Source organism: Crocuta crocuta, unplaced genomic scaffold (genome assembly GCF_008692635.1).
Source record: "Crocuta crocuta isolate KB4526 unplaced genomic scaffold, BGI_CrCroc_1.0 scaffold113, whole genome shotgun sequence".
In the NCBI taxonomy this organism is placed as follows: Eukaryota; Metazoa; Chordata; class Mammalia; order Carnivora; family Hyaenidae; genus Crocuta; species Crocuta crocuta.
In genome coordinates, this window is record NW_027530368.1 from 2,589,496 (window position 1) to 2,615,515 (window position 26,020).

Here is a 26,020-nt window from a genome sequence, read left to right on the forward strand (position 1 = left end):
ACTTTACAGAAATAAGGATCTTGAGTTGGCAGTTTGTCCAGAATGTTCTAGGTGGGCCCAGTGTGAGGTGACTTATAATAGGGCCTTGATAAATGAAAGAGGGATGCAGGAAAGTCTGGGTCAGAGAAGGAGTTGTAATGACAAAAGCAGAGGTTGGAGTGACAGGATTGGTGGCTTTGAAAGGAAGGCAATTAGCAGATAGAAGCTGTGAAAGGGGAGGAAGTGGATTCTCCCCTAGATCCCAGGAGAAGGAACACAGTCCTGGGGACACCTTGATTTTAGCCCAGTGAGACCCATTTCAGACTTCCAACCTACAGAACTAGAAGAGGATACTTTTGTATAGTTTCAGGCCACTATGTGGAAATTTGTGACATGAGCAAAAGGGAACCACTGCGTGATAGTGGTGGTATAATTTTTATATTTTAGAAAGATGGCTCCGTCACCTCTCCACCACTTCAGAGCACTTTGATCTATACCCTACTTCCTGTTGCAATGGATGAATATCCCAGCTCCCATCAACAACCAGTGATAACCCCCCAAAAGACCGTCAGTAAAGTTTGTTTATCAAGTTAAGCTTAGTTTGTTAGACTCACTGCAATATGGGAGAATACCAATTGCTGGAATCTTAGCGGTATCTCCAAATAGACACATGAAGACAGGATATTTATAGAGTTTAGGGCCAGGGCTGGGTGATTTTAAGGTGACCTTGGAAGGCGGAGAGCTGGTTAGGATCAGACAAGTGTATAACCATTTTGGAATGGTGGACAGGAGGTGAAGTCTTTAGTGAGGTGAAGGTCTGAAGGAGTCTTGATGAACAAGTCATGTTAGTGGGGTCACAGTCTCATCTCCCAAGAACAGGTATTTCCTGGAGCCACCAGCTAAGTTATTGCTACCGGATTTCAGTATTTTTTAATACAAGGACAGGAAAGCATGCCCAGTCCCTGTATTGTTAAATACAGGAAGTGGGACTTGGGTTGGCATCAACTCTCACCAGAAACTCCACTAGTGGTCTGGACCTCATTCATTCTCTTTATTCAAGGACTTTGTCCTACAGCTTTGTCTTTCTCATTACCATGGTCATTTCTTTCTCTCTCCTAGATCGTTCCAATTTGAAAACTAAACTAAAAATCTCCCCACAGGCCCCTTTGACATCTGTCCCATCTCTGTTTCCCTTTACAGAAAAACTTCTTGAGAGGGTTGTCCGTGGTTATTATGATCACCTCTTTACCTTCCATTCCAGCCACTCTCCCTCCTCTGCCCTACACAATCCCACCACATTAGCCTTCCCTAGGCTCCCAGAACACTTCTAACATGCTTCTGGGGTGCCTGGGTGGCTCTGTTGGTTAAGCGTCTGACTCTCAATTTTGGCTTGGGTCATGATCTCACGATTCTGTGAGACTGAGCCCGTGTTGGGCTCTGTGCTGACAGTCGACAGTATGGAGCCTGCTTGGGATTCTCTCTCTCCCTCTTTCTCTGCCCCTCCCCTGCTTGCATGGGCCTCTCTCTCAAAATACATAAATAAACTTTAAAATAACAACAGCAACAACAACAAGCTGTGTTTCTGCCTGAGGGCTTTGCACTCTCTGTACCCTTTGTCTGACTGGCTTCCCCCTCACCCAGCATCTTCACCTGGCTGGCTGCTTGTCATTCAGAGCTCGGGTTAAATGTCATTTCCTCAGAGACATCTTCTCTGACCATCAATCTAGACATTATGTGTGCAGGCTCTATTAGGCCACTCTGCTTTGAAAAACAATATGTATTTCTATTGTGGCAAGATACACATAACACAACATTTACCATCTCAATGATTTTAAGTGTATAATTCAGTGGCATTAAGTACATTCACGTGGTTGGATAACCATTGTCACCAGCCATCTCCAGAACTTCTTCATCTTCCCAAATTTAGACTGTATGCCCATTAAACAACAACTCTCTGCACCTCCAGCCCCTGCCAACCATGATTTAATGTCTGACTGACTCTATGAATTGGCCTCAACTATTTACCTCACGAAGGTGGAATCCCACAATATTTGTCATTTTGTATCTAGCTTATTTTAGTTAGCACTACGTCTTCAGGGTTCAGCTGTGTTGTGGGAGGTGTCAGACTTCCCTTCCTGGGGCTCCTGGTGGCTCATTCGGTGGAGGATGCCACTCTTGATCTCAGGGTTGTAGGTTCTAGCCCCACATTGGGGATAGAGATTACTTAAAAGAATCTTAAAATTCCATTCCTTTTTAAGGCTGACTCATTCATTTTTATATATAAATGCAGTAACATGTAACATACACATATACAGGGAAGAATGGACATTTGGGTAGTTTCCATCTTTTGGCTGATGTGAATAATGCTATTGTGAATATTGGGGTACAAGTATCTGTTCGAGTCCCTGGTTCCAATTCTTTTGGGTATATACCCAGAAGTGGAATCTCTGGATCCTATGATAATTCTATGCCTAACTATTTGAGGAACTGCCATACTTGTTTCCACAGTAGCTGCACCATTTTATGTTCCCACTAATACTTATAAATGTTCCAATTTCTCTGCATCCACACCAACCCTTGTTATTTTTTTAAAAATAATGACCATTTTAATTCAGTAGATAGCCCCTGTAAGTAGCTGAGATTTTATACCCACACCCACCCACACCCACACCCACACCCACACTTTTATTCTCCACCTATGCTGTAAGCTCTGTAAGAACAGGGATTTTTGTCTCCCTTGTTTACCACTGTGTCTCTAGCATCTGAGAGTGCTTAGCAAGCAATAACAATAGTAATGGCAATATCCACAACAAATACCAGAGCCAACATTGATGCAGCACTTACTACGTGCCAGGCGTTGTTTTATAACAATGTAACAGTGCTGCAAGAGAGGTGTTCTTACTATCATCCTGATTTACAGGGAATTGAGGCACAGGGTATTTTACCAAGGTTCCAGTTAGTGTCACTGTAGTTGCCCAAAAAATGATTTTGGAATGGAAGTGATGGGGAAGGAGGATTTTAGGAAAATGAGTTGGCGAGCTATTGCAGAAGTCCTGGCAGAAGATGTTAAACCTTGCCTTCTGATGGTGGCAGTGGTGCTAGACAAAGGGTGGGAAATCCTACTCACTGCAGATGCGGGTATAGAACCATTGATAAGACTGTGGTGTAAATGTGTATTCAGGAATGTCTCTCTAGTGTGCAAGAGGATTGTCTAGGACGGGCACACGGGTTGTGAGACGGAGCTTAAGACAGACTTGTGGAGATGAAGGAAAAACTAACCCCAGATACCCCTGATCACATCATACACATTTGGACTTGGGTGTTTTCAGTGTAGCACTTGATTGTATTCTGTCTTCGTGAAGTTTCCTGTTTGATGTAGAGCAGAATAATGTCTTGAGCGTCTACATGGGCTCTCACTCTTCTGATTTCCTTCTCTTATTCCCAGGAGGCAGTTTGGCTTTGGATACCATGGCCTCAGAGCCATCTACGTGGCAAGACAGAAATGAAAGTTGTCAGAGGAAAGTCCGAGTTGCTCAGTGGCTTCATCCGAGGCTATCAGGAGAGGGAGCATGCTAGTGTCTGAAGGGAGAAGGCTGAAGTAGAGAGGGTAGAAGGGAGGGAAGAGTTTTTCAAGATTTGTGAGGCGACTTAGGGGTTTCCAAGCATGTGGGAACTCTGGCCTGTCCCCTTGGGGCGTCTCGTGGGGGTGGTGAGACAGGAGAAAGGACTGGCCACATCTAGTGTACCCCAGACACCAGGGTTACCAGCCCCACAAGGCTTACTAAGGGGAAGGGTGGTTTGGAGGCTGTGGAGCAACTTCATAGGACCCCCCGGGCTGGGACAATGAACATGTCAGCTGAGGAGCCCCCCCCCCGAATGTTCTCTTCCAGGCCTCTGCCCAAGCCTGAATTGAGACTGAATTTCTGCTAACCAGAGGGTGGAGGTAGATTCAATTGAATTGAAGGGGATCACTTTTTATCATTTATTTGGTCAATAAAGATTTGTTGAGCAACACCTTTTTTTTTTAAATAGTTTCTGAGAGAGAGAGAGAGACAGCATGAGCAGGGGAGGGTCAGAAAGATAGCGAGATACAGAATCTGAAGCAGGCTCCAGGCTCTGAGCTAGCTGTCAGCCCAGAGCCTGATGCGGGGCTCAAACCCACGAACCGTGAGATCATGACCTGAGCCAAAGTTGAATGCAGGCACAGAGCCTGCCACAGGGCTCGATCATGACCTGAGCTAACGTCAGATGCTTAACGGACTGAGCCACCCAGGCGCCCCCTACTGAGGCAACACTTTGACCAAACCCGGAGGTCCCTGGCTTGATTGCTGCTTCTCTAATGGCCAGACCTGCCAGATCTTTTCACTGTGGACTTTTAATACCTAAGACACCATGCTCAAGTTGTCTGGCACATCAGTGACATTGTTTGTTACTGGCTCTGAGGAGGTGACTGACCTAAGACCTACTAACTCCCACGCATCCTGCGGGTCGCAACAAGAAATGTAAATTGCGAAGCCTGAAGTGTTCCAGATTTTGGTGTGTTTGAGGGGCCGTGAGATGGCTGGTGCAGCTAGAGGGGACGGACACAGGAAGAGCAGTGCAGGATGGAGCTGGAGGGTCAGGGGGAAGGTGCACAGGATCATGGTTTAAGTTTGGGTTTTGTTCTAAGTGCGGTGGGAACGATGTAAAGATTTAAAGCTGAGGAATATCTGTCTCATTTGTGTTTTCAGCCATATCTCATCATGCTAGGCATTTGGGTTAAATACTGCTTGGTTGTTTGATGATTACTTGCCAAAATGATTTTTTTTTTTAAAGGTCAGACAGGTAATGTGCCGGCGTTGTAACAAGGTTTAAGGTGGCACATGTCACACAATGGTGTGAACACTCAGTCATCACGCTTATGAACAACAAAAGGATCCAAAATGAATTAAACTAGGGGTTGGTGGATGGAGGGGAGAAGCCCTCAATGGAGATGGCTTCCTTATGGCTAACAAAGATGGACAAGTTAAAAACCCAAAAGTTCAGGATTGGAAGCCCTTACAAGTTTCCAGCTACTTAAAAAAATATTTTTTAAAATGTTTATTTTTGAGAGAGACAGTGTGAGCAGGGGAGGGGCAGAGAGAGAGGGAGACACAGAATCCAAAGCAGTCTCCAGGCTCTGAGCAGTCAGCACAGAGCCTGACGTGGGGCTTGAACTCATGAACTGTGAGATCATGACCTGAGTTGGAGTTGGAAGCTTAACTGACTGAGCCACCCGGGCGCCCCTGCAACTACTTTAAAGTGGAGCAGCCCTGTGGCAGTCAGGTCCTGGAAAAGTTGACAAGTTGTCCTAATTTCCTCTTGTTTCGCTTCTCCCTTCTCCAGTGTGACAAGATCACTGGGGAAGATTTTTTTCCCCTTGTGTTTCCTGCGTTATGTTGGTGTGTCAGAGATTCCAGGCAGTGTATGCGTAGAGCAAAGCAGTGAGTGAAACTTAACATTTTCAGGGACAGGCAGATTAGGGTGAAAGGAAGAAGAGCTGATCACACGTAAAATGAGACTTTTGGGCAAAGGAAAGGACTCCAAAAATCTTGATGACAGAAGTTGTCTCAGGCAGCAACATGTGGACGAGGTCTCAGTTCCTTACTAAGCCCCATGGAAACATGGGTGATGTCAGTATGATTGTGGCCTCAAGGGTCTGGCAGAGCAGGAGGCTGACATCACCACCCAGGGGACCCAGTGAACTCAGACCCCAGGGAGGCCTCCTCACAGCCCCTAAAGAGGCGGAAGCAGCAAACATGATGATGAAGAGAGCCCTAGGGGCTGAGCTGCCTTCATCTGCTGTTCAATTATTGTTCTTTTCCTTCACCCTCCTGCCAGCATAGAATCCTTCCTCAGGACTCTGCAGAGAGATAGAAAGGAGCACCGAGGTTCTATACCCAGGACATGTTAGGTCTTGTGGGGCGAGCTATCAGCTGGGGCAAGCCCCTGTCCCCAAAGAGCTCACGGTACATGTGGACATGTATCATATACATGAGACAGACCTGAAAACCAGTAAAATCAGTAAAAGAAAGTCTATGAGCTTTGAAGTTAGGCCTGACTCCTAACCTCAGTCTGTCACTTAGTTATTTGCCATCTGACCTTGGGTGCATGATTTAACCACACTGGGCCTTGGTTTCTCATCATTAAAATGGAGATGGCAATTTTTGTCTTACAGTAGAATGACCATGAGGATTGCATGAGAGAAATCATATCATGTTCCTGGAGCCCAGCAAGTGTTTTTTTGTTTTTGTTTTTTTTCTTAAGTTTATTTAGTTATTTTGAGAGAGAGAGAGAGGCAGAGAGGGAGAGACAGAATTCCAAGCAGGCTCTGTGCTGTCAGCTCAGAGCCCAGTTGGGGCTCGAACCCACAAACCGTGAGATCATGACCCGAGCTGAGATCAAGAGCCAGATGCTTAACCAACTGAGCCACGCAGGTGCACCCTCATGGAACCCAGCAGGTATTTAACGAACGGTAGCTGTTATTGCTACTGTTCCAGATCCCACAGCATGACAGAAACAATGTGGAGCCACGTATGGACACAGTTGACTCTTGAACAACACGAGTTTGAACTTTGCAAGTCCACTTATACTGCGGATGTTTTTCAGTACATTTATTGGAAGATGTTTGTTGATTTGTGACAATCTGAAAGAACTCTCAGAGAAACTGTGTAATGGTTGATTGGCATTTCCCTGAAGGTAGCTCTGTGAAGAGGTCTCCAAGGTGATTTGGAAGGGGGCTGAGAAATGATATGATTCATTATACTGATATGGAAGCAGATGCAGAGACACATTGAATGATTTGCTTAAGGTCACTCATGAACTCATGGCAGTAGAGGGTGTGGGTGGAACGGTATGGCCGATTGGTCAGGAAATGGGCCTTGGAATCCGATGGACTTAAGTATGAAGATCAGTTTCAGCATTTACTAGCTGTGAGGCTTGAGGTATCACCTAATCTCTTAGCTTTCTCATCTGTATAATGGGATACACGATCTCCACTGCAAAGGATTACTGTAAGAATTTAATGATGTATGTGAAGTGCTTACTTTGTGTATTGTGACTGGTGTACAGAAAGTGCTCAATACATTTTAACTACCAGTGCTGGAACTGAATCAAAGGCCCTCCGACTCTTAGTTGAGTGCTTTTCTGGTCATTCCACACTGACCTGACATTCTATTTAGCAGGCATTCATGTTAGGCAGACTGTCTTCAATGGAGCTTTTGTACATCCCTCACTCCAGACCCCTTGTTGGTAACATATAAGATCTCCAGATCCAGTGGGGGCTCAAAAAAGCTGCTGACAGTAGCAGAAGCTAGTTTTATCAGTACTAAACGTATCTGGTCTGCATACCAGTCTTCTTCCTGTGATGGACAAGAAGTTTTTTGCTGAGTGAGATGCTAAAATGCTGAAGGGACCCTCTGTCATGTACTTTAAGGGATATTTAGAAATATGAAAGGCTCCATACTTTCCCTGCCTCTCCTACATCTGTCTGGGATTGTTTAAGCATGAGTAATTAAATAAAATGAGGACAGCTAGAGATCAGCTAGAAACCGACAGGTTTAGCAACTTGCTCAGTTCTTGGCAAACACCAGGACTGTAACTCATTCTCCTCACCATTGGTTTGTTTATTTTTAAAATGTGTTTTCAGTTAATAAATACCATTTTTATTGGGGGAAAAAGCAATATATGTACAAGGGAAAGAATTTCAAGAGTGCGTACATAATTAAAAATGACCTTTCTCTTACTTCAGGCCCCATCCTTCCTGTCCCTCTCCGGGCTACCACTTCTGTTAAGTTTCTTGGGTATCTTTTCAGGAATATTTTATGGCATATTTCATGTACATATATAAGCATATATAAATATCGTTTCAAAAAATAAAACATATTCTGTATATTGTTTCATGCTTTGCTTTTTCCCAGCATGCTTTGCTCAACCTGACAATTTGGAGACAGTTTCATATCTGAATACGGAGTGTTTTCTTTTTCTCTTTAATGCTTGCATAATAAATAATCCATGGTATATGGCTGGAGCAGAGATGATTTAGCCTTAACCTCCAGTTTGTTTTTTTTTGGTTAATGGCAAACAATTCTCCCAGTTACTCTGCTCTAAACTGGAGTGATACCTAAGGTCCTCCATCCCCATATCTAGTAAGTCATGCCAATTCTGCTTTTTTTCCATTTGTCTGTTCTCTTTCATTCTCACTGCTACCTTCCCTGGTTTAGGCCTTAAAATTCTTACAGCATTCAACTATTTCCAAATTTTCTTTTCCTTATTTTTTTTAAGTTTATTTAATTTGAGAGAAAGAGAGAGAGAGAGAAGGGGGAAGAGAGAGAATCCCAAGCAGGCTCTGTGCTGTCAGCTCACAACCCAACACTGGGCTGGATCTCACGAACCATGATATCATGACCTGAGCCCAAATCAGGAGTCTGACGCTTCATTGACTGAGTCACCCAGGCGCCCCTCCAAGTTTTGTCTCTGCTCAGGTTGCACACTTGCTCTTGATCACATTTGCTAACGTCAAGGTTCTGATTGTGTCCCTCTTCTTTAAAACCTCTAGTGGATTATCATTCATTGTCTTAAGTAAAAACTGAAGCAGTGATCAATAAATATGATTTTAAAATTCTAACCTGGGGAATTTATGGAATGCAAATCCCTGGATCAGGATGTTCAGAGCGTTTAGGATCTTTAGTCTGTATTAGAAAAAGAAAAGTTTACAAGTGCTTCTGATGCAGTTGGCTTTTCCACCAAGTGTAACCATTAGAATAAAGTATACATTTCTCAGCCTAGTATTTCTCTTCAAGGTGCCTTTGCAGCCCCATCTTTTACTACTACTTCTCTACACACCAGTGCATATGAAGTTTTTGTTGGCTTTCTGGATGCTCCTAACACCTTCTAGTCACACCCTTTAAACTACCGGATCCAGCCTTTCTATGAATCCTTCACAACCAGAAGTATCCCTGAACTCGATTCTCTGAACTGGCTTATAGCCATATTCTGTCTTATCTTAGATTCTCCAGCACTTCCCCCCGACCCGCCTAAAGCTTGTAAGATCGCAGTCTGCAGAAACCCAGTTTGTCCTTATTATTTGATGTCCAGAGCCTTGTGCACTTTGTAGCAAGGGTCTTAAACAAGAATTTGTAGAATCAGTGTCATTCACTAACTTGATAACCATTGCACATGAGGTATCGTTAACTGTTCCTGGCTTGTAGTGGGGTTTTCAACATGTATTTGTGGAGTCCAAGAATAAATGAGTGAACTACAAGACCCAGCGGGCATTGCGCGGGACGTCGTCGGACGCCGTGATGCAAGGGGGCGTGCCGAGCCCGAGGGAGGGGTCGTCCTGCGGGTAGCCGGAGGCCGGGGAGGCTCTGGATCCTAGGGTGAGAGAGGGAACGAAAGGTGAGCGGGGCTGAAGGAGGGGACGCGCTGCCGGACGCCCCCAATCTATGGAGAGGGGTAAGATGGCGGAGGCGGAGAGCCTGGAGACAGCGGCAGAGCACGAGCGGATCCTGCGAGAGATCGAGAGCACCGATACGGCCTGCATTGGGCCCACCCTCAGGTACCCCCCGGGGACCGGAGCCACCGACTGGCGGGCACAGGCTGGACGGGGGCCAGGCTTCTTCTGGGCTGTGTGTCTGGCCGGCCGCCCGCAGGGCCAGCGCCAGCCCCTCCCTTCGGGGATCCCAGCAAGCGACCTCCACATCGGCGAGGCGGGTCTCCCTCCACAGCCCTTACATGCGGTCCCTCCTCGACCGCTGGCGCCCACAGCCCACTTATTCTGGAGGCTCCTTTTGCCTTCCTCCAGGTTGTGGCAGCCTTGGTTCTCCCTGCGAGGCTGGCCGCGAGCCGGGCGACTAGAGCGCACCCGGCAGATGGTGTTCTTAGCAGATCTTCCCCCTGGGGACATCACCCTTCCTCTCCGACTCAGACCCCATCCTGTCTTATACAATAAAGTCCTGCTCTACAGTCAAAACAGAAATTCACCCACAGTCTGATGATCGGAAATTAAACTCTTGCATCCTTAAAATCACAACCACGTCTCAGAAATGAGTTTCTGAAAATCTTAGGCCTGGAAGGAAGTTTCCCTCAACCCGCGCCCCTCTCCGGGTAGCGGGTACTTGTTGAACCCTGTTAGTAAGACGACCTCTTCCAAAGGTGCAGCCTCGTGATAGTCTCATCGCTGAGAAAAAGTTATCACCTCTTCTGCCCACCCCCCATAGCATTACTTTGCCCTCTCACCGCCCTACTATTTGTAGATGTCAAAACAAACTCCACCTTCCTCAACTTAGTGAATGTAACAAAACTTAGGTACCGCACGTACTATGTACAGTGCAAGAAATTGTATTCAGCAATTTACAAATGAAAGTTAAACCGCAGAACAATCCTATTAGGTAGGTACTATTATGAGGCACAGAGAGGTAAAGTGACTTGCTCATGGTCACAGAGAAAATAAAGTAGGGAAGTGATTCCTACTCAGACTGTCTGTATCCAGGGTCTGCATTCTTAACGTTTTTTGTTGTGTCTCCATTGGTGATTATTATCTATCTGTACTTCCTGTTAATTATTCACCAAATCCAGTTTCCAGCCGCCTTTCCCTTTCCCCTCAGTTTACTAGTGCCCTGGAACTAGCTCATCTTCATCCATCCTGTTGGACCTCCTGATTTTCATGCAGCCAGTAGATAGATAATTCTTCCCACCTTCACCTTGCACAGTCTTGGGGCACTGCTTCTCCCTTCAATGAAGGAGTTATTCCTTCATTGCTTGTCTCTCCCTCCCCACCTCCCCCATAGGGAGAGTTGCCTCCTGAAGGAGTGTTAGAAGGAGGGGCAGGCTGGAGACTTTACTCCTCATCTCCACCTGCACATCTTTCTTCTCCAGGGCATAGTGTTAGTCGGCTTCCCTCTGTGCCATCTCTGGTCGTGACCATCTTTAGTAGTTTGCCTTTGCCCTTTTATTGCATTGGGATCATGACCACCACACTCCTTTCCTTTCCCATTTTTTTGAGCTCTTAAGGGTGAATGATCCTTATTTCATTATCTTTACTTTTATAAAAACTACAGACTGCTTATCGATATTCTAAGTGCGTTATTAATGGTTATTAATATTTGGTTTTTATCACCTGAAATGTTACTGGAGTTACTGAGGATGCTGTTTCCGTATTTAACTAAGAAATTTGGCTACTGAGCTGCAGTTCACAGCTAAGCAAAGTTCGCACTGGAGCAGCTGGGAATGACAGAGTTGTGGTTTTTTTTTTTTTTTGAGAAACTTATTTTATTTTACTTTTTTAAGATTTTAAAATTTATTATTTTTTATGTTTATTTTATTTTATTTTTTTCTTAAATAGTTTATTGTCAGGTTGGTTTCCATGTAAGATTGCCAGAATTTTTAAGGATTCTTTATCAGAAACGCCATCAGTATTGTCTTGAGTTGGTTGTGGTGTTCCATTGCTGTCCTTCTTGGTTTATATGATAAATGACTTTACTTTAGTGTTGTTAGTGTAGTTTGTTGTGATTTATTATCTTAACCCGCCACTGAATCATAATGCATATTTGTTCAACTGAACAATTTTGGCCTATAGTTTTTAGTGTCTTGATTTAGGATATGTGCATTAGGATTAAAATACATTACCCTTTCTCCCTAAAATTTGCTTTATTATTTGTTATTACTGAATTATCTTTCCACAGGAAAGTGGGGTTTTGTGGGGTAGGTGTATGAAGGGATCTTTTGCCCAAAGGGGACATGGTTTAAAAAAAAAAGGGTTTGAGAGGTGCCTGGGTGGCTCAATTGGTTGGGCATCTGACTCCAGCTCAGGTCATGATCTCATGCTTGGTGGGTGTGAGCCCCGCATCAGACTGTGTGCTGACAGCTCAGAGCCTGGAGGCTGCTTCAGAGTCTGTGTCTCCCTCTTTCTCTGCCCCTCCCCTGCTCACGCTCTCTCTCTTTCTCCAAAAATAAATAAAACATTAAAAAAATTAAAGGGTTTGAGAGTTAAGGTACTATCCTACCAGTGTTAGTTGCTTTTCCTGACTTCCTGGATATTAGTAGAGGCTCTTCATTTTTGGCCTCAAGCTGTCTTTGGCAGATAACCCTAAATCTTACTATCATCCCCAAAACATTCAATCACTTGAAATTCTGTAATACAAGTACTAATACCCATTGTCTTTGTCTTTAGTCTACATTGTTCCAGTCCATATTCATAGAGGATGATCTCATTTTATTTCCTCCTTATCCCATTTAGAGGTAGCAGCATGCACAGACTTGATGTTTCAGAGCCCATGTCTAACTCTGGATGCACCTCCATCATTATTACCTCCTCTCCTTTTCCATCACAGTCATTAAATATGTTTAAGGCAGTAGGCTCTCTTCCTTAACTCTACTCTCAACTGTTAATCTCATATTCCTTTCCCCCTCATCTAGTCCTTTCTATTTCGTACTCCTTTTGAAGTAGCATTTCTAAAGCACCAGATTCTTAGCTGTTTCTGAATTAGGTTTTGTAACTGAAGAGGAACTAAAGAACAGAAAATAACAGTGAATTGGTAGCAGATAGAAGATTATACTCATCCCGACAGTTCCTGCTCTTCACAAAAATCCACTTAGCTACAGGGTCTAACCAGACTCTTTCCTTTGACAACTATTACTTGTGAATCATTACTTACGTTTTTTTCCCTTCTGTGATACCAAATTATTCTTCTAGTCTTACTCCTTTTTGTTTGTGAAGCCAGAGTAGCTTGACTTTTTCATTATATACCTATTCTTATTTTCATCTTGAACAGTGACTGCAATGGTAGTCCATTCCCATGTACCATAAGGGAGTGCCTCTCCTTTTTCATTGTATTCTGAAAGGCCCAAGCATATCTGTGCATATAGAGGCTGTTGCCTAGTAAATTCTTTTGGGAAAGCAGCCATCTCTTTCTTCTCTGTCTTTAACTTAAAAATTATTTTGTTAGCTGTAAGTCCTAATTTTGCAGATGAGGAAAGAGGCCCATAAGATATCAGGGCCTGACTTGCTTTTAAAATAATATTGATTCCTGCTCTGTAATGCTAATACTAAAATATTGATCAGAAATCACTCATAAACAGTAGCTCCATATTTTCATATTTCAAATCCCATCTCTATATTTCTAGTCTTCTTTCATATCACTATTCAGGAGAACTCATTTCCTCATTTTGCTCTTTTGACTCTAGCAGTTAACATTCAGTCTTTTTTTTTTAAGTAGGCTACATGGCCAGCGACCCTGAGATCAAGGCTAGAGCTCAGATCAAGAGTTGATGCTTAACTGACTGAGCCACTCAGAGGCCCCAACATTCAGTCTTAATTACTATTTAAGATTTTATTTTTGGGTTGCCTGCGTGGCTCAGTTGGTTAAGCCTTCAACTTCGTCTCAGGTCACCGTCTCACAGCTTGTGGGTTCGAGTCCTGCTTTTGGCTCTGTGTTGACAGCTGGGAGCTTGGAGTCCGCTTTGGATTCTGTCTCCCTCTCTCTCTGCCCCTCTTCCACTCCTGTTCTGTCTCTCTCCTTCAAAATAAATAAACATTAAGAAAAAATAAAAAAAAAAAAGATTTTGTTTTTAAGCTTTTAAATTTAATAGTAAAATATACTGCCTTAAAAAATAGAGCTATATGGAGATATAACTAATATCCCAAACAGTTCACCTATTTAAAATATACAATTCACTGGTTTTAGTATATTCACAGAATCTTATAAACGTTACCACAATTTAATTTTAGAACATTTTCATCACTTTAGTATCCACTAGTAGTCACTCTCCATTCTGTTCCCATTCCCCAGGTAATCACAACTTTCTGTCCTTAGGCATTTGCCTGTTCTGGACATTTCATATAAATAGAACTGTACAATGTAGGTTTGTGTGTGTGTGTGTGTGTGTGTGTGTGTGTGTGTGTGACTTAGCCTGTTTTCAGGGCACATCTGTGTGGTAGATGTGTAATGGTACTACTTCATTTCTCTTTATTGCTGGGTAGTAGTCAGCTATACTGAATTGTATCATATGGATATACCATATTTTATTTATTCAGTTGATTGACATTGAGGATTCCTTTTGGGGGCTGTTAAACAATGGTTCTATGAACATAAGTGTACTAATTTTTGTGTGGACATATGTTTTTATTTCTCTTGGGCATATACCTAGGAGTAGAATTTCTGGGTCATATGATACTCCACGTTTAACATTTTGAGGAACTGCCAAACTGTTTTCTAAAATGTCAGCACCATTTTACATTCTCACCAGCAATGCATGAGGGTTCCAGTTTCTCCACATTCCTGTTGGCACTTGTTATGATTTTTTTTTTTTTTTTTAATGTTAGGATCCTAGTAGGTTGAAGCAGCAATTCACGGTAGTTTTGATTTGCATTTCCCTAATGGCTAACCTTTTCATGTGCTTATTAGTCATTTGTTTTTATCTTCTTTGGAGAAAAGTCTATTCAGATCTTTTACTCAGTTTTTAATTGGTTTGTCTTTTATTGTTGAATTGTAGGAGTTCTTGATATACTCTAGATATAAATCTCTTACCAGATATATGATTTGCAAATATTTTCTTCCATTCTATGGGTTGTCTTTTCATTTTCTTGATGGTATCATTTGCTGCACAGAAGTTTTTATGTAGTCCAGGGGTGGCTGAGTTGGTAAAGTATCTGACTCTTGATTTCAGCCCAGTTCATGATCTCACAGTTTGTGGATTTGAGCCCTGCGTCAGACTCCATGCTGTTAGTGCGGAGCCTGCTTGTGATTCTTTCTCTTTCCCTCTCTTTCTGCCCTTCCCTCCCTCATGCTCGCTCTCTTAAAATAAATAAATAAACCTAAAAAATTATTTTGTAGTCCAGTGTATCTATTTTTAATTTTTTTCCTTGTGCTCTCCTTCTAGATTGTTGCTTTATATACTTTCTTGTTAGAAAGCTGTACTATTGGTGTAGGAACAATTTTTTTTTTTTATCTTGCTTATGTAACTAAGTTGTAAATTTGGTTCTTACAGGAAACAAATTGGGTGATGTTTTCAAAAGCTGTTTTGCCTAAAGTCATTTGATAGTTATGGGGACCTGTTTTCCCCATTTACTACTTCTGTGCCTTTGGCCACATGGCTTTGTTTTCCATCATCTGCCCTCCCATTATCTAAGTTGTACAAAGCCCAGCCAATTGTAATCCTTGGTTCATGACATATTATCATTATTGGCACATGCGTGGACCTCTGTAAGCAGTCAATTATTTTTATAAGCAACTTACCACCCAAGTGGGCAAATTTTTCTCTTCTGTTAAAATGGGGATGATACCCTGTACATTGCAGGGACAATATTAAAAAAAAATGAGATAAAGCGTTTTTCACAATACCTGCTATGTATTGTGAGTCACTCACATAATAATGAGTCATCTTCTGCCTGTTACCTTTGAGTTTGCTATGTGGACTAAAGTATTTCTATTTTGAGAGTTTTGTTAGTTTAGTGACTCTTGTTCTTTTTTTTTTTTTTTTGCTTGCACTCACCTATTTGAGGGATATACTAGTCATCAGTAATTGGACCCATCAGAATAATTATTTTAATTATTTTGGGATGGAGTGGAGAATTGAGGAGATAGGAAACAAAGTTATAAAAGCCCCTCAGATGATTCTGATATACTCTCTCCCTCCTTGACAATCAATGAGGGGAAAGAAATGATCTCTCATTGCTGATTGCCTATTTTTAAATAATAGCTCCCGTTTAACATTTTTATATTTTAATTATAAATATAATATGATTTTTAAAAATAATTTATTGTCAAGTTGGTTTTAATATGATTTTTACATTTTTAAAATGTTTTATTTATTTCTGAGAGAGAGAGAGACAGTGTGAGCAGGGGAGGGTCAGAGAGAGAGGGAGATACAGCATCCGAAGCAGGCTCCAGGCTTTGAGCTAGCTGTCAGCACAGAGCCGGACATGGGGCTCGAACCCATGAACCGTGAGATCATGACCTGGGCCGAAGCTGGATGCTTAAGTGACTGAGCCACCCGAGAGCCCCTATGATATGATTTTTAAAAAGAGGAAACAGACAATAAAAACTTAATCCTACCACATTGTCAAAACTCATATTTGCATATTTCTTTTTGTTTTTTCCATATATATTTTATTACATTAGGTACTATCATGTTTTATCTTGGTTTTCCAGTTCATATGTTATATACAGTTTCATACATTGTTATACATTATATAGCTATATTGTTTTAGTGGCTTTATTCATGAATTTACTCATTCAACAGATAATTTGTTTTGAGCAATGTTTATGCACTGGATATTCTTCCCGCCTCTGGGGTATAGCAGGGAACAAATCCAACAAGTTCCTGCCATTATGGACCTTACATTCTAGTGGGGCACTCAACAGAATAAACAAACAGATGCATAAAGTAATGCTATTTAGTGATTAGTGTTTCACATGATGGGGTATTGTTTTCAATTAGGTGTTTAGAAAAAGTTACTGTGGCAAAGCTTTGAATAGAGTGAAGGAGCAAGCCATGTGGCTCTCCAGGAGAAGTCTTTTCCGGATGGAGGACACAGTTGTGAGAAAGCTCTCGGGAGAAATGGAACGGGGGGAGGCAATGGTAGGAGATTAGTCAGTGTCTAGGTCATGTACACTAAGAAAGAGGTACAGGAGAGCTTTGAGCAGCAGAGTAACATGCTCTATATTAGGTTAAACAAGGAACATGCTGGATGTTCTATGGAGATGGAGTCAGAGAGGAAACGGAAACCAGTGAAGGGATATTTGCAGTAATAACAGGCAGGAGGTGGCTGTGGCATGCAATAAGGTGTTGTGGAGAAGGTGATGAGAAGTAGCTGGATTTAAAATATATTTTGAAAGTAGGGCCAAGATGTTGGATTAAACTTGGGAGTTAAAGAAAGAGAAAAATCAAGGATGATTTCAAGGTTCTTGCTTAAGTAACTGGGTGAATGGTGGTTGCCATTTATTGGTATAGGGAATAGAGGGAGAGGAACTTTATTTTTCTTCATAGCACTTACTGACACATGGGCTTCTCCACTAGAATTTATTTTCCCGGAGGGGAGAGATTTTATTTCTTTTGTTTGCTGCTGTATTCTGGGGATCTAAAAGATTGCCTGGCATAGAGTTGTTGCTCAATAAATATTTATTGAAAGAATAGGATACAAGAATTGTACCACAAACTCTTAATTACCTGGGAGTTGATTAACTAATTGATTTGTAGATTAACTGTCATAAAAATATGATTAGCCTTTTGAGAGAAAATAAAACTGCTGAAAATCTGGAAAACTTTAACTTATGAGAGGTATTAATTTTTTGGAAGTACATATAATTAAAATTTTTTTAAATGTTTATTGTTTATTTTTGAGAGAGAGATTAGAATTAGAATTGTGTATTTGGAAAAAAGAGGATGGGTGGCATTAAATAAATTTCATTACCATATGGAATAGGAGAATGAGTTTTTGTGGTTTGGTAAAGAGAAATTAGGGTTTATTCAACATTTTTAAATGTTTATTTATTTTTGATATAAACAGTATGAGTGGGAGAGGGCAGAGAGAGAGAGAGAGAGAGATACAAAATTGGAAACAGGATCCAGGCTTGGGACTGTCAGCACAGAGCCTGATGCGGGGCTTGAACCCAACCCAAGAGCCGTGAGATCATGACCTGAGCCAAAGTCTGATGCTCATTCAACTGAGCCACCCAGGGGTCCCTAGGTTTTATTTTAATAATGCCATTGAATTGTTAAAGAAATTGGAAAAATAAAAAACTGAAAAAGTCCTCTCGTAGCTGGTAAGACAGTACTGATTTGGTTCAGTTAGCAGTGGACTCTGTGTCTGAGTTTATTTGAGCTAAATAAACAAAAATTTTCATTGAAGTTTTTCCAGGGGAAGGTTATTCTGATGTGTTATCTGATTAATTAGATCCAAACCACACAAATATTAGTAGTTACAGAGAGAAATTAAATGGGAGGATAGTATTTGTTAGTCATTCCTTTCTTGAATATCAAGAGATTATTGTCAGATCTAATATATAATGCTGGTGAAACTGATCTCCTGGAAATATAACTTTGAAGATAAAATTCAAATAGATGAATTATCTGTATTTGTCTGGATGTGAAATATCTTATTTAAAAAACAGAAAGAAAAGGATAGGAGTCATATACATAATATATTTTTTCTCCCATTCCCTCTATTTCCTCATTTTATTAGTTTGTTGTTTATTCTTTTAATGTTTATTTATTTATTTTTGAGAGAGAGAGAGAGAGAGAGAGAGAATGAATACAAGCAGGGAAGGGGTAGAGAGAGAGGGAGACACGGAATCCGAAGCAGGCTCTAGGCTCTGAACCTAAGTTGGATGCTCAGCCGATTGAGCCACCCAGGCACCCCACTTTCATTGTGTTTTTAATGCAAATCTAAGCATTTATAACTTTATTTTCCCCCCTTTTATGTAATAAGTAGTGTGCTGTATATACAGTTTTGCACCTTGTTTTTTTTTGCTTATCAGGTATTTTGGAGAGGTGTTCATACCGATATGCAGATTTTTTCCTAAATTTTTTCAGCCACATAGTATTCCATCATGTGAATATACCATGGTTTATTCAGCCAGTCCCCTATTTCTATTTAATTAGGTTATTTCTAGTCTTTTGCTAGACAAAAATAATGCAGCAGTTATTAACCTTGAACATTGGTCATTTCTTACTTCTCATACTTTATCTGTAGGGTAGATTCCCAGAAGAGTGATTGCTGGGTAAACAGATGAGTATATATATAATTTGGTAGGTATTACACGTTTTAGAGGTTGGACCATTTTGCTCTCCCTCTAACATTTTATGATATTACTCATTTCTCCATAGTTTTTTCAACAAAGTGTGTATTCAACTTGACTTTTTGCCAGTGTAATAAATGACAAATGGTATTTCTGTGTAGTTATCATTTATACTTTACTGTGAGTGAGGCTGAACATCTCTTCATTGTTTAAAAGGCTTTTTGTAAAAAAAAAAAATAAATAAAACATCCTAATCCAACAATACACGAAAATGAAGAAAAAAGGCTTTTTGTTTATCTTTGTGTGTGTATACTGTCTATATCCTTTGCTTATTTTTCTATAAAGTTGGCATTTTTCTTTGATTTAGGAGCATCAGTAAAGAACCTTTCATTGTTATGCTTTGCTTAAATACACCAGGAGTATACAAAATGCGATGAGTTTTGATTACTAAAATAAAGAAACCATTGTTTTTTAAGGAATGAAAACTTCAAACTTGTCTTTTCATTATTTTAAGTCATAGGGTATGTAAATAACAGACATTTTGAAAGAATTAAAAAAAATCTTGTATCAGGAGACTGGTAATTTCAAATCAAGAGCTTTTGGGGGAATGCAGTAACATTATTAGGTAAGGCTGCTTTATATACAAATAAAATTTTTAGCAAATCAGAGGTTAATATTTTAATAAATTATTTACCTTAGAATAGGATGTATCTGTTCACATGTTTACATAATTTCCGGCACCAACACAGCTAGTGTATGAACTTGTTGCAAAGTTATTGATAAGGACAATTATTTAGTATGGTTTTGGAAGCAGTTTAGAATTTTAGATGACTTTATGACATAGTTTTAGTTTGGAATATAATATACGTGAATATTCATTAAGTCATTGAGGAAAGCAAAGATTTTCTGATTCTAATGTCATTGAAGTTGATAATTTGTAGTATTTGTCAGCGATACAATAATTGATTTGATCATATGCCTTAGTGAAGCTTTCTGCTGAATGCAACTTGAATAAGTAAAATCAGTGAGTGCTTATCTATGAAATGTATGAATCGGGGTTGAGATGCTGAGCAATGATGACAATGTAAATTTGTATGGAGGAAATAGCAGAAAAGGCAAGGGTGGGGTGGGAAGACTTAGTAAAAATAAAAACTGAGTTCCTGCAGAGCTGAGCTTAAACACTTGAGACCTGAGGTGATTAATAGGTTATTTCTTAGAGATTTGTGCTATGGCTGTGGGAAAGAAGAGTAAAGCCATTTTTTTTTGTGCTGCAGTGGTATTTGCTGAAGTGTTTAGAAAACAAAGAAGACAGTTTGCTCGAAGATTAACTGATACTTCATGGACATTGTTCTAGGATTCAAAAGAAGGAGAATTCAGTGACAACATTAATCAAATATCTTAATACTTTGGCTGTTCTTAAAAAATGATTTGTGGTGTATACCTATAAATTTATATTATACTTTACATTTCTAGATGTCTGCAGAATGGTAAATGTTTTCCCTTAAATTGCAGGTAACTTAATACTATTTCTGTCACATTTGTCTAGTTGTCTTCTCTTATTCTGGTTCATTGACAATTGACTATTCTTTATCTCTCTTTTTTTTCGGATTCTCTCCTTGCCCTGCTCTAGAAAGGAATTAGACAGTTTCTAAAAATCCACATGATTTAAAAAAGTACACATAATAGATATATCAAAAATGGTGAGGAAATTGGGGTAAGACAAAAACAAACGTAGGAAGAAGGCTATGAAGTCAAGAGCGAGAGCAATTAAAAGATTCCTGTTTGAAGGCCTGTGCATTTTGTGAACAAGGTAGGCCATCAGTTTGGCTTTAGGCTTTCCATCAGCTAGTGCAAAAAAAAGAGACATGCACTGTTATTTGAGTTATGGTGTTGTAAAATTAAAAAGTAGTTACTTAAGGAGAAGCACAGCTATTCCTGGTTCTGAGTAAGACTAGAGAACTGTTTCTCCCATATGTCCTCACAAAGAAGGCCTTGTATAATGTAACTTTAATATCCATATAGTAAATGCAGCAATATGTGACAGGCTGTTTCTTATATTGTCCTTTAGTGAAAGCATATGGCATAACCAAAATACAATTTAGTAAAGGCAGATCTGCAGGCTGCCAAAAGAATTCAGTTCTCTGTTGGTGTTGGCTTAATAAAGGCACAGATTTTTTAATGCCTATAAGTGGAAGTTGAAAGTGCATTATCCACCCTCCCCCCCACTTTTATTTTTTGATTATTGATCACTTGGAGAATATTATGAGCTCTGTCTCCCTTTCCTTAGTAAAATGCATATGTACCCAGTCTCCATGATTTCTGATGTGGGAGAGTATATGCATTGCATGTATGTTTGTTAATTCTTCATAAATACTATTTTTAATAGTCAAAAGTTTTTGATAATTAATGAGTATCAGCAAATCAAGGTTATGTATATATTTTTTGCCTGTTTTTGTGAATATATCACTTCTATATTAAGTACAGTGCTATATATGCTTTAAAAGTAAATAAACCAGGAACCCCTGGGTGGCTCAGTCGGTTAAGGGTCTGACTCTTGATCTCAGCTCAGGTCTTGAATTCAGGGTTGTGAGTTCAAGCTCTGCATTGGGCTCCATGTTGGGCATGAAGCAGCTGGAGGTTGGATCAGTACCTTTTTATAAAAGTTGAAGAGGCTGATATAAGCCATCTTATTCCTCAATAAGAAGTAGAGTGAGAGTGTCCCATGATACGGCTAAGATTCTTCGTTAGAAATAATTTGGGGTATATTTATGAAATAAATGCTGTTAAATCCACAATGATTTTTTTCTTAAATGCTACTTTTTTTTTTAAGTTTATTTATTTTGAGAGAGAGTGTGTGTGTATTCACGTACAGGCGAGAGCAGAGGAGGGGCAGAGAGAGGGAGAGAGAGACATTCCTAAGCAGCCTCTGCACTGTCAGTGTGTGGAGCCTGATGCAGGGACAATCCCATGACCCTGGGATCATGACCTGAGCTGAAATCAAGAGTCGTACACTTAACTGACTGAGCCACCGAGGCACCCTAAATCCACGATGATTTTATTTAGAACAGTCTTAAATTTGATATTAAAAAATAACCAACCTGCCTTGGCTGTTTAAAAAAAATTACCGAGTAACCATAGATGTTCACCTTAAGCTATATAATTTGGAATATACTGTCTGGAAAATATGCATTATTAAGGAGGTTATTTACCTAGAATGTCTGGAACTTACCCTGTTCTAGATTTATAAATTAAAAAAACTTGAGATATGTAACTCCAAGAGCACAATGATTGATCAAAAAGACATTTAAGCATGTAATATATATTTCTATAACTGTAATTTATAACTTTCAAACACACAGTACCCAGTGAAATATCCAAGTCAACAAGAATTCTCAGAATGCAACCAACTAGATTACTTTAATGTGATTTTTGATGATCCACGTGGGTTGGAACTCTGTTAAAATACCTGCCTGCTATTCACAGTCTTGAAGATAATCAAATCACATTAACATATACCTTGCACTGGAGTGAATTTACCTTCAGTCACTGCTGTGGTTTGATAATCAGATTGATCAGTAGATAAAAGCAAAAATAAAAACAATGACAATAATGAATTTTTTAAGAACAATTCTATCATTTTTTGAGTACTTAGATGCTTCCAGTATTTAGAATGCTAGATAAATGTTCTATTATATGTTAGATAAAAGATAAAGACCATTTGCCAAAAATTATGATTTGGATTAAAATACAGGCTCTTTTGCTATATTTGTTTTTGATTAAGAAGCTGTGGAGTAGCACAGGCTTTTAATTTGATTATGCTGTTAAATACTGGAACATGACAGACTGTGACAAAAGCACATCTTTTGGCATTATGATATTGTCTATGGGAGACAGACATCTTGTATGTGCAAGCCAGGTGTCCTTGCTTCTATTGTTCTCAATCACTGTTTTTGAAACTTGCTTCTTTGTTTTTCTCTTTGCAAATTGTATCTTTGTTTCTTTCCTCATATTTGTGCTTGCTTTTTTGTTTTTGTACCGCCCTTCTATTTCCTGTAATTTAGAACTTCAAAACACACATTATTCAGTGAATAATCTAAGCAGGCAAGAATTGTCACAGTGCAACTAACTTTCACTTACTAGAATAGTTCTAGTGCCAATAAATAATAGAACTCTAAAGGTATTGATATGAAATGTGATCTTATCAAGCAAAATGAATGAATAAAAACAGCAGATACTGAGCTTGACTGAATCTGTGTTATGAAACAGTTTTGGTATGGAGTTTGATTTTGGGAAGGACATGTTTGCATAACATATTAAAACAAAACAAAACAGAAAAAAGGAGAGAAAGAAATAAGGGAGCTAGCTTAGCAATTTGTTTCTGATGAGGTAAAAGAATTTCTTGACATTTGAAAGGAAGAAGTGTACAATGAAGATCTTTTGGCATTAGAAGAGCAAAAGTAAGATGAAAATGAAATGAGAAGGGGCGCCTGGGTGGCTTAGTCGGTTAAGCGTCCAACTTTCGCTTGGGTCATGATCTCGCGGTTCGTGGGTTCGAGCCCTGCGTCGGGCTCTGTGCTGACTGCCAGCTCAGAGCCTGGAGCCTATTTCAGAATCTGTATCTCCCTCTCTCTCTGACCCTCCCCTGCTCACGCTGTCTCTCTCTCTCTCTCCTAGAAATAAATGAAAATACTAAAAAAAAAATGAAATGAGAAAATCTCTTGAAATCTAAAGAAAATAGGTTATTAGAAGCATTTTAAATGGTAAATGTGGATGTGACTATCTACATTATTTACTTTTTTAAAAATTAAACTTTTTATTTTGTGATAATGTGGATTCACACGTAGTCATAAGAAATAATACACAGATCCCTTTACCCAGTTTCCTGCAGTGGTAACAGCTGGCAAAACTGACTATATCATGACGAAGGTGTTGATATTTTGTCTCCAAGGTCAAGATTTCTATCACTATAGGATTTCCATTCTCATCCTGCCTTTTTTATGGACACAACCACTTTCTTTTTGCCTATATCCCCTCTTTAGCCCCTGACAATCACTAATCTGTCCTCCATTTTTATAATTTTGTCATTTCAAGAATGTTATATAAATGGGGGCTCCTGGGTGGCTCAGTTGATTAAGCATCCGACTTCGACTCAGGTCGTAATCTCACAGTGGGCTCGAGCCCTGCGTCGGGTTCTGTGCTGACAGCTGGCTCAGAGCCTGGAGGCTGCTTCGGATTCTGTATCTCCCTCTCTCTCTGACCCTCCCATGCTCACTCTGTCTCTCTCTCTCTCAGAAATAAATTAAAAAAAAAAAAAGAATGTTATATAAATGGAATAATACAGTATATAACTTTTTGTAACTGGCGCTTCTCACTCAGCATTAATTCCCTGGAGATTCATACAATCTGGCGTATCTACAGTGTGTTCCTTTTTATTGCTGAGTAGTATTCCATGGTATAGCTATACCACAGTTTGTGTAATCATTCACCCAGTGAAGAAGATCTGGGTTGTTTCTAGGTTTTGACTATTAAAAGTAAAGCTGTTACAAACAATTGTGTAAAGGTTTTTCTGTGCACATAGGTTTTCATTTCTCTTGGGTATGTACTTAGGCATGGAATTGCTGGAGCATATGGTAACTCTATGTTTAGCTTTTTGAAGAACTGTCAAACTGATTTTCCTAAGTGCCCTACCAGCAGTGTGTGCGGGTTTGAGTTTCTCTAGATTTTTGCCTTCGTTTGGTATTGTCACTGCTTTATTTTAGCTATTCTGATAACATGTATTAGTATATCTCATTGGGCTTTTAATTTGAATTTCCCTAATTGCTAATTATGTTGAACATCTTTCCTTATGCCTATTTGCCATATGTATATCCACTTCGTTGAATTGCCTCTTCATGTCTTTTGCCCATTTTCTAATTAGGTATTTTTTTTTTTTAATGTTGAGTTTTGAGAATTCTTGAGATACTAGTCTTTTGTGGCTCTGTGGTTTGCTGGCAGTTTATTCCACTCTGTAGCTTGTCTTTTCACCCTCTTACTAGGGTCTTTTGCAGATCAGAAGTTTTTAATTTTGATGAGGTCTAATTTATAAATTTTTCCTTGTATGGATCATGCTTTCGGTGTCAATTATAACAACTTTTTGCCTAACCCTAGATCTGTTTTTTTCCCCCTAAAAGTTTAATAGTTTTACTAAAATGTGAAGTCTGTGATCCATTTTGAGTTAAATTTTGTAAATTTGTAGTTTTTGTGTAAGGAGTGAGATTTACTTCAAGGATTTTGTTTTTGTTTTTTCCTATGGCTGTCCAGTTGCTCTAGTACCATTTATTGAAAAGGCTGTGTTTCACCTACCAGGCTGCTTTTGCACCTTTGTCAAAAATTTCTCGGGTATATTGGTGTGGGTCTTTTTCTAGGTTCTCTCTCTCTCTCTTTTTTTTTTTGTTAATCTATGTGTCTGTCCCTATGCCAGTGTCACAGTCTTGATTACTGTCTTGATATTGGATAGACTGATTCCTCCCACCTTAATCTTCTTGATTTTCAAAAGTTTTAGCTAATTTAGTTCCTTTGTTTTCCCATGTACAATTTAGAATAATCTTGTCTATATCTACAAAAATATCATGCTGAGATTTTGATAGGAATTGCATTAAACTTGTATGTCTCTTTATAGAGAATTGACATCTTTATGTCATGAGTCTTACAGTCCACAGGTGTGGAAATATCTCTCAATGCATTTAGCTTTTGTTTGGCTTCTTCTCGTCACCATTATGTAGTGGTTAACATTCAAAGTGAATATATGTTTTGTTAGATTTACACCTAAGTATTTTTTTAAGTGATTGTAAATGGTATTATCTTAAAATTTTGGTGTCAGTGTTTTCATTGCTAGTATATAAACATCTAATTTTTTTTATATGTTTACCTTGTATCTTTGTGACTTTGCTGAACTCACTAGTGTAGGAGTTTTTTGGTAGATTCCTGGAGTTTTCTCAATGGATAATAGTGTAATCTGCAAACAAGGACAGTTTTAAGTTCTTCTTTTTTCAATTTGTGTATGCTTTTTCTTTCATTTTCCTTCACTGGCTAGAACTTTTCGAACTGTGCTAAATAAGACACAAAAGTAGACATCTTTGCCTTATTCTTGATGTTAGAGAGAAAGCATTCAGGTTTTCCCTCACTAAAGATAACATTTTAAGGTTTTTGCAGATTTTTTTTTAAATCAAGCTGAGAAAGGTCCCATCTATTCCTGTTTTCTGAGAATTTTACCATAAGAGTACTGAATTTTGTCCAGTGCTTTC

General features: G+C 39.7%; 1 protein-coding gene and 1 non-coding gene across 3 annotated transcripts in view; one reads left to right on the top strand and one right to left on the bottom strand.

The window, feature by feature from the left end:
* Positions 1-4,793: 4,793 nt before the first annotated feature.
* Positions 4,794-4,896, bottom strand: LOC144233544 (small nucleolar RNA U13). Its single transcript, XR_013335701.1, has one exon. It is a non-coding gene; the product is annotated as a small nucleolar RNA U13 (small nucleolar RNA).
* Positions 4,897-9,346: 4,450 nt separating this feature from the next.
* Positions 9,347-26,020, top strand: part of EXOC6B (exocyst complex component 6B) — a 594,589-nt gene continuing 577,915 nt past the window's right edge. For both annotated transcript variants that reach the window (XM_077766295.1, XM_077766296.1), the window contains exon 1: positions 9,347-9,556. In XM_077766295.1, coding sequence (XP_077622421.1) covers positions 9,444-9,556 — 113 coding nt within the window. In that variant the 5' untranslated portion in view covers positions 9,347-9,443. The remainder of the gene's footprint in view (positions 9,557-26,020) is intronic.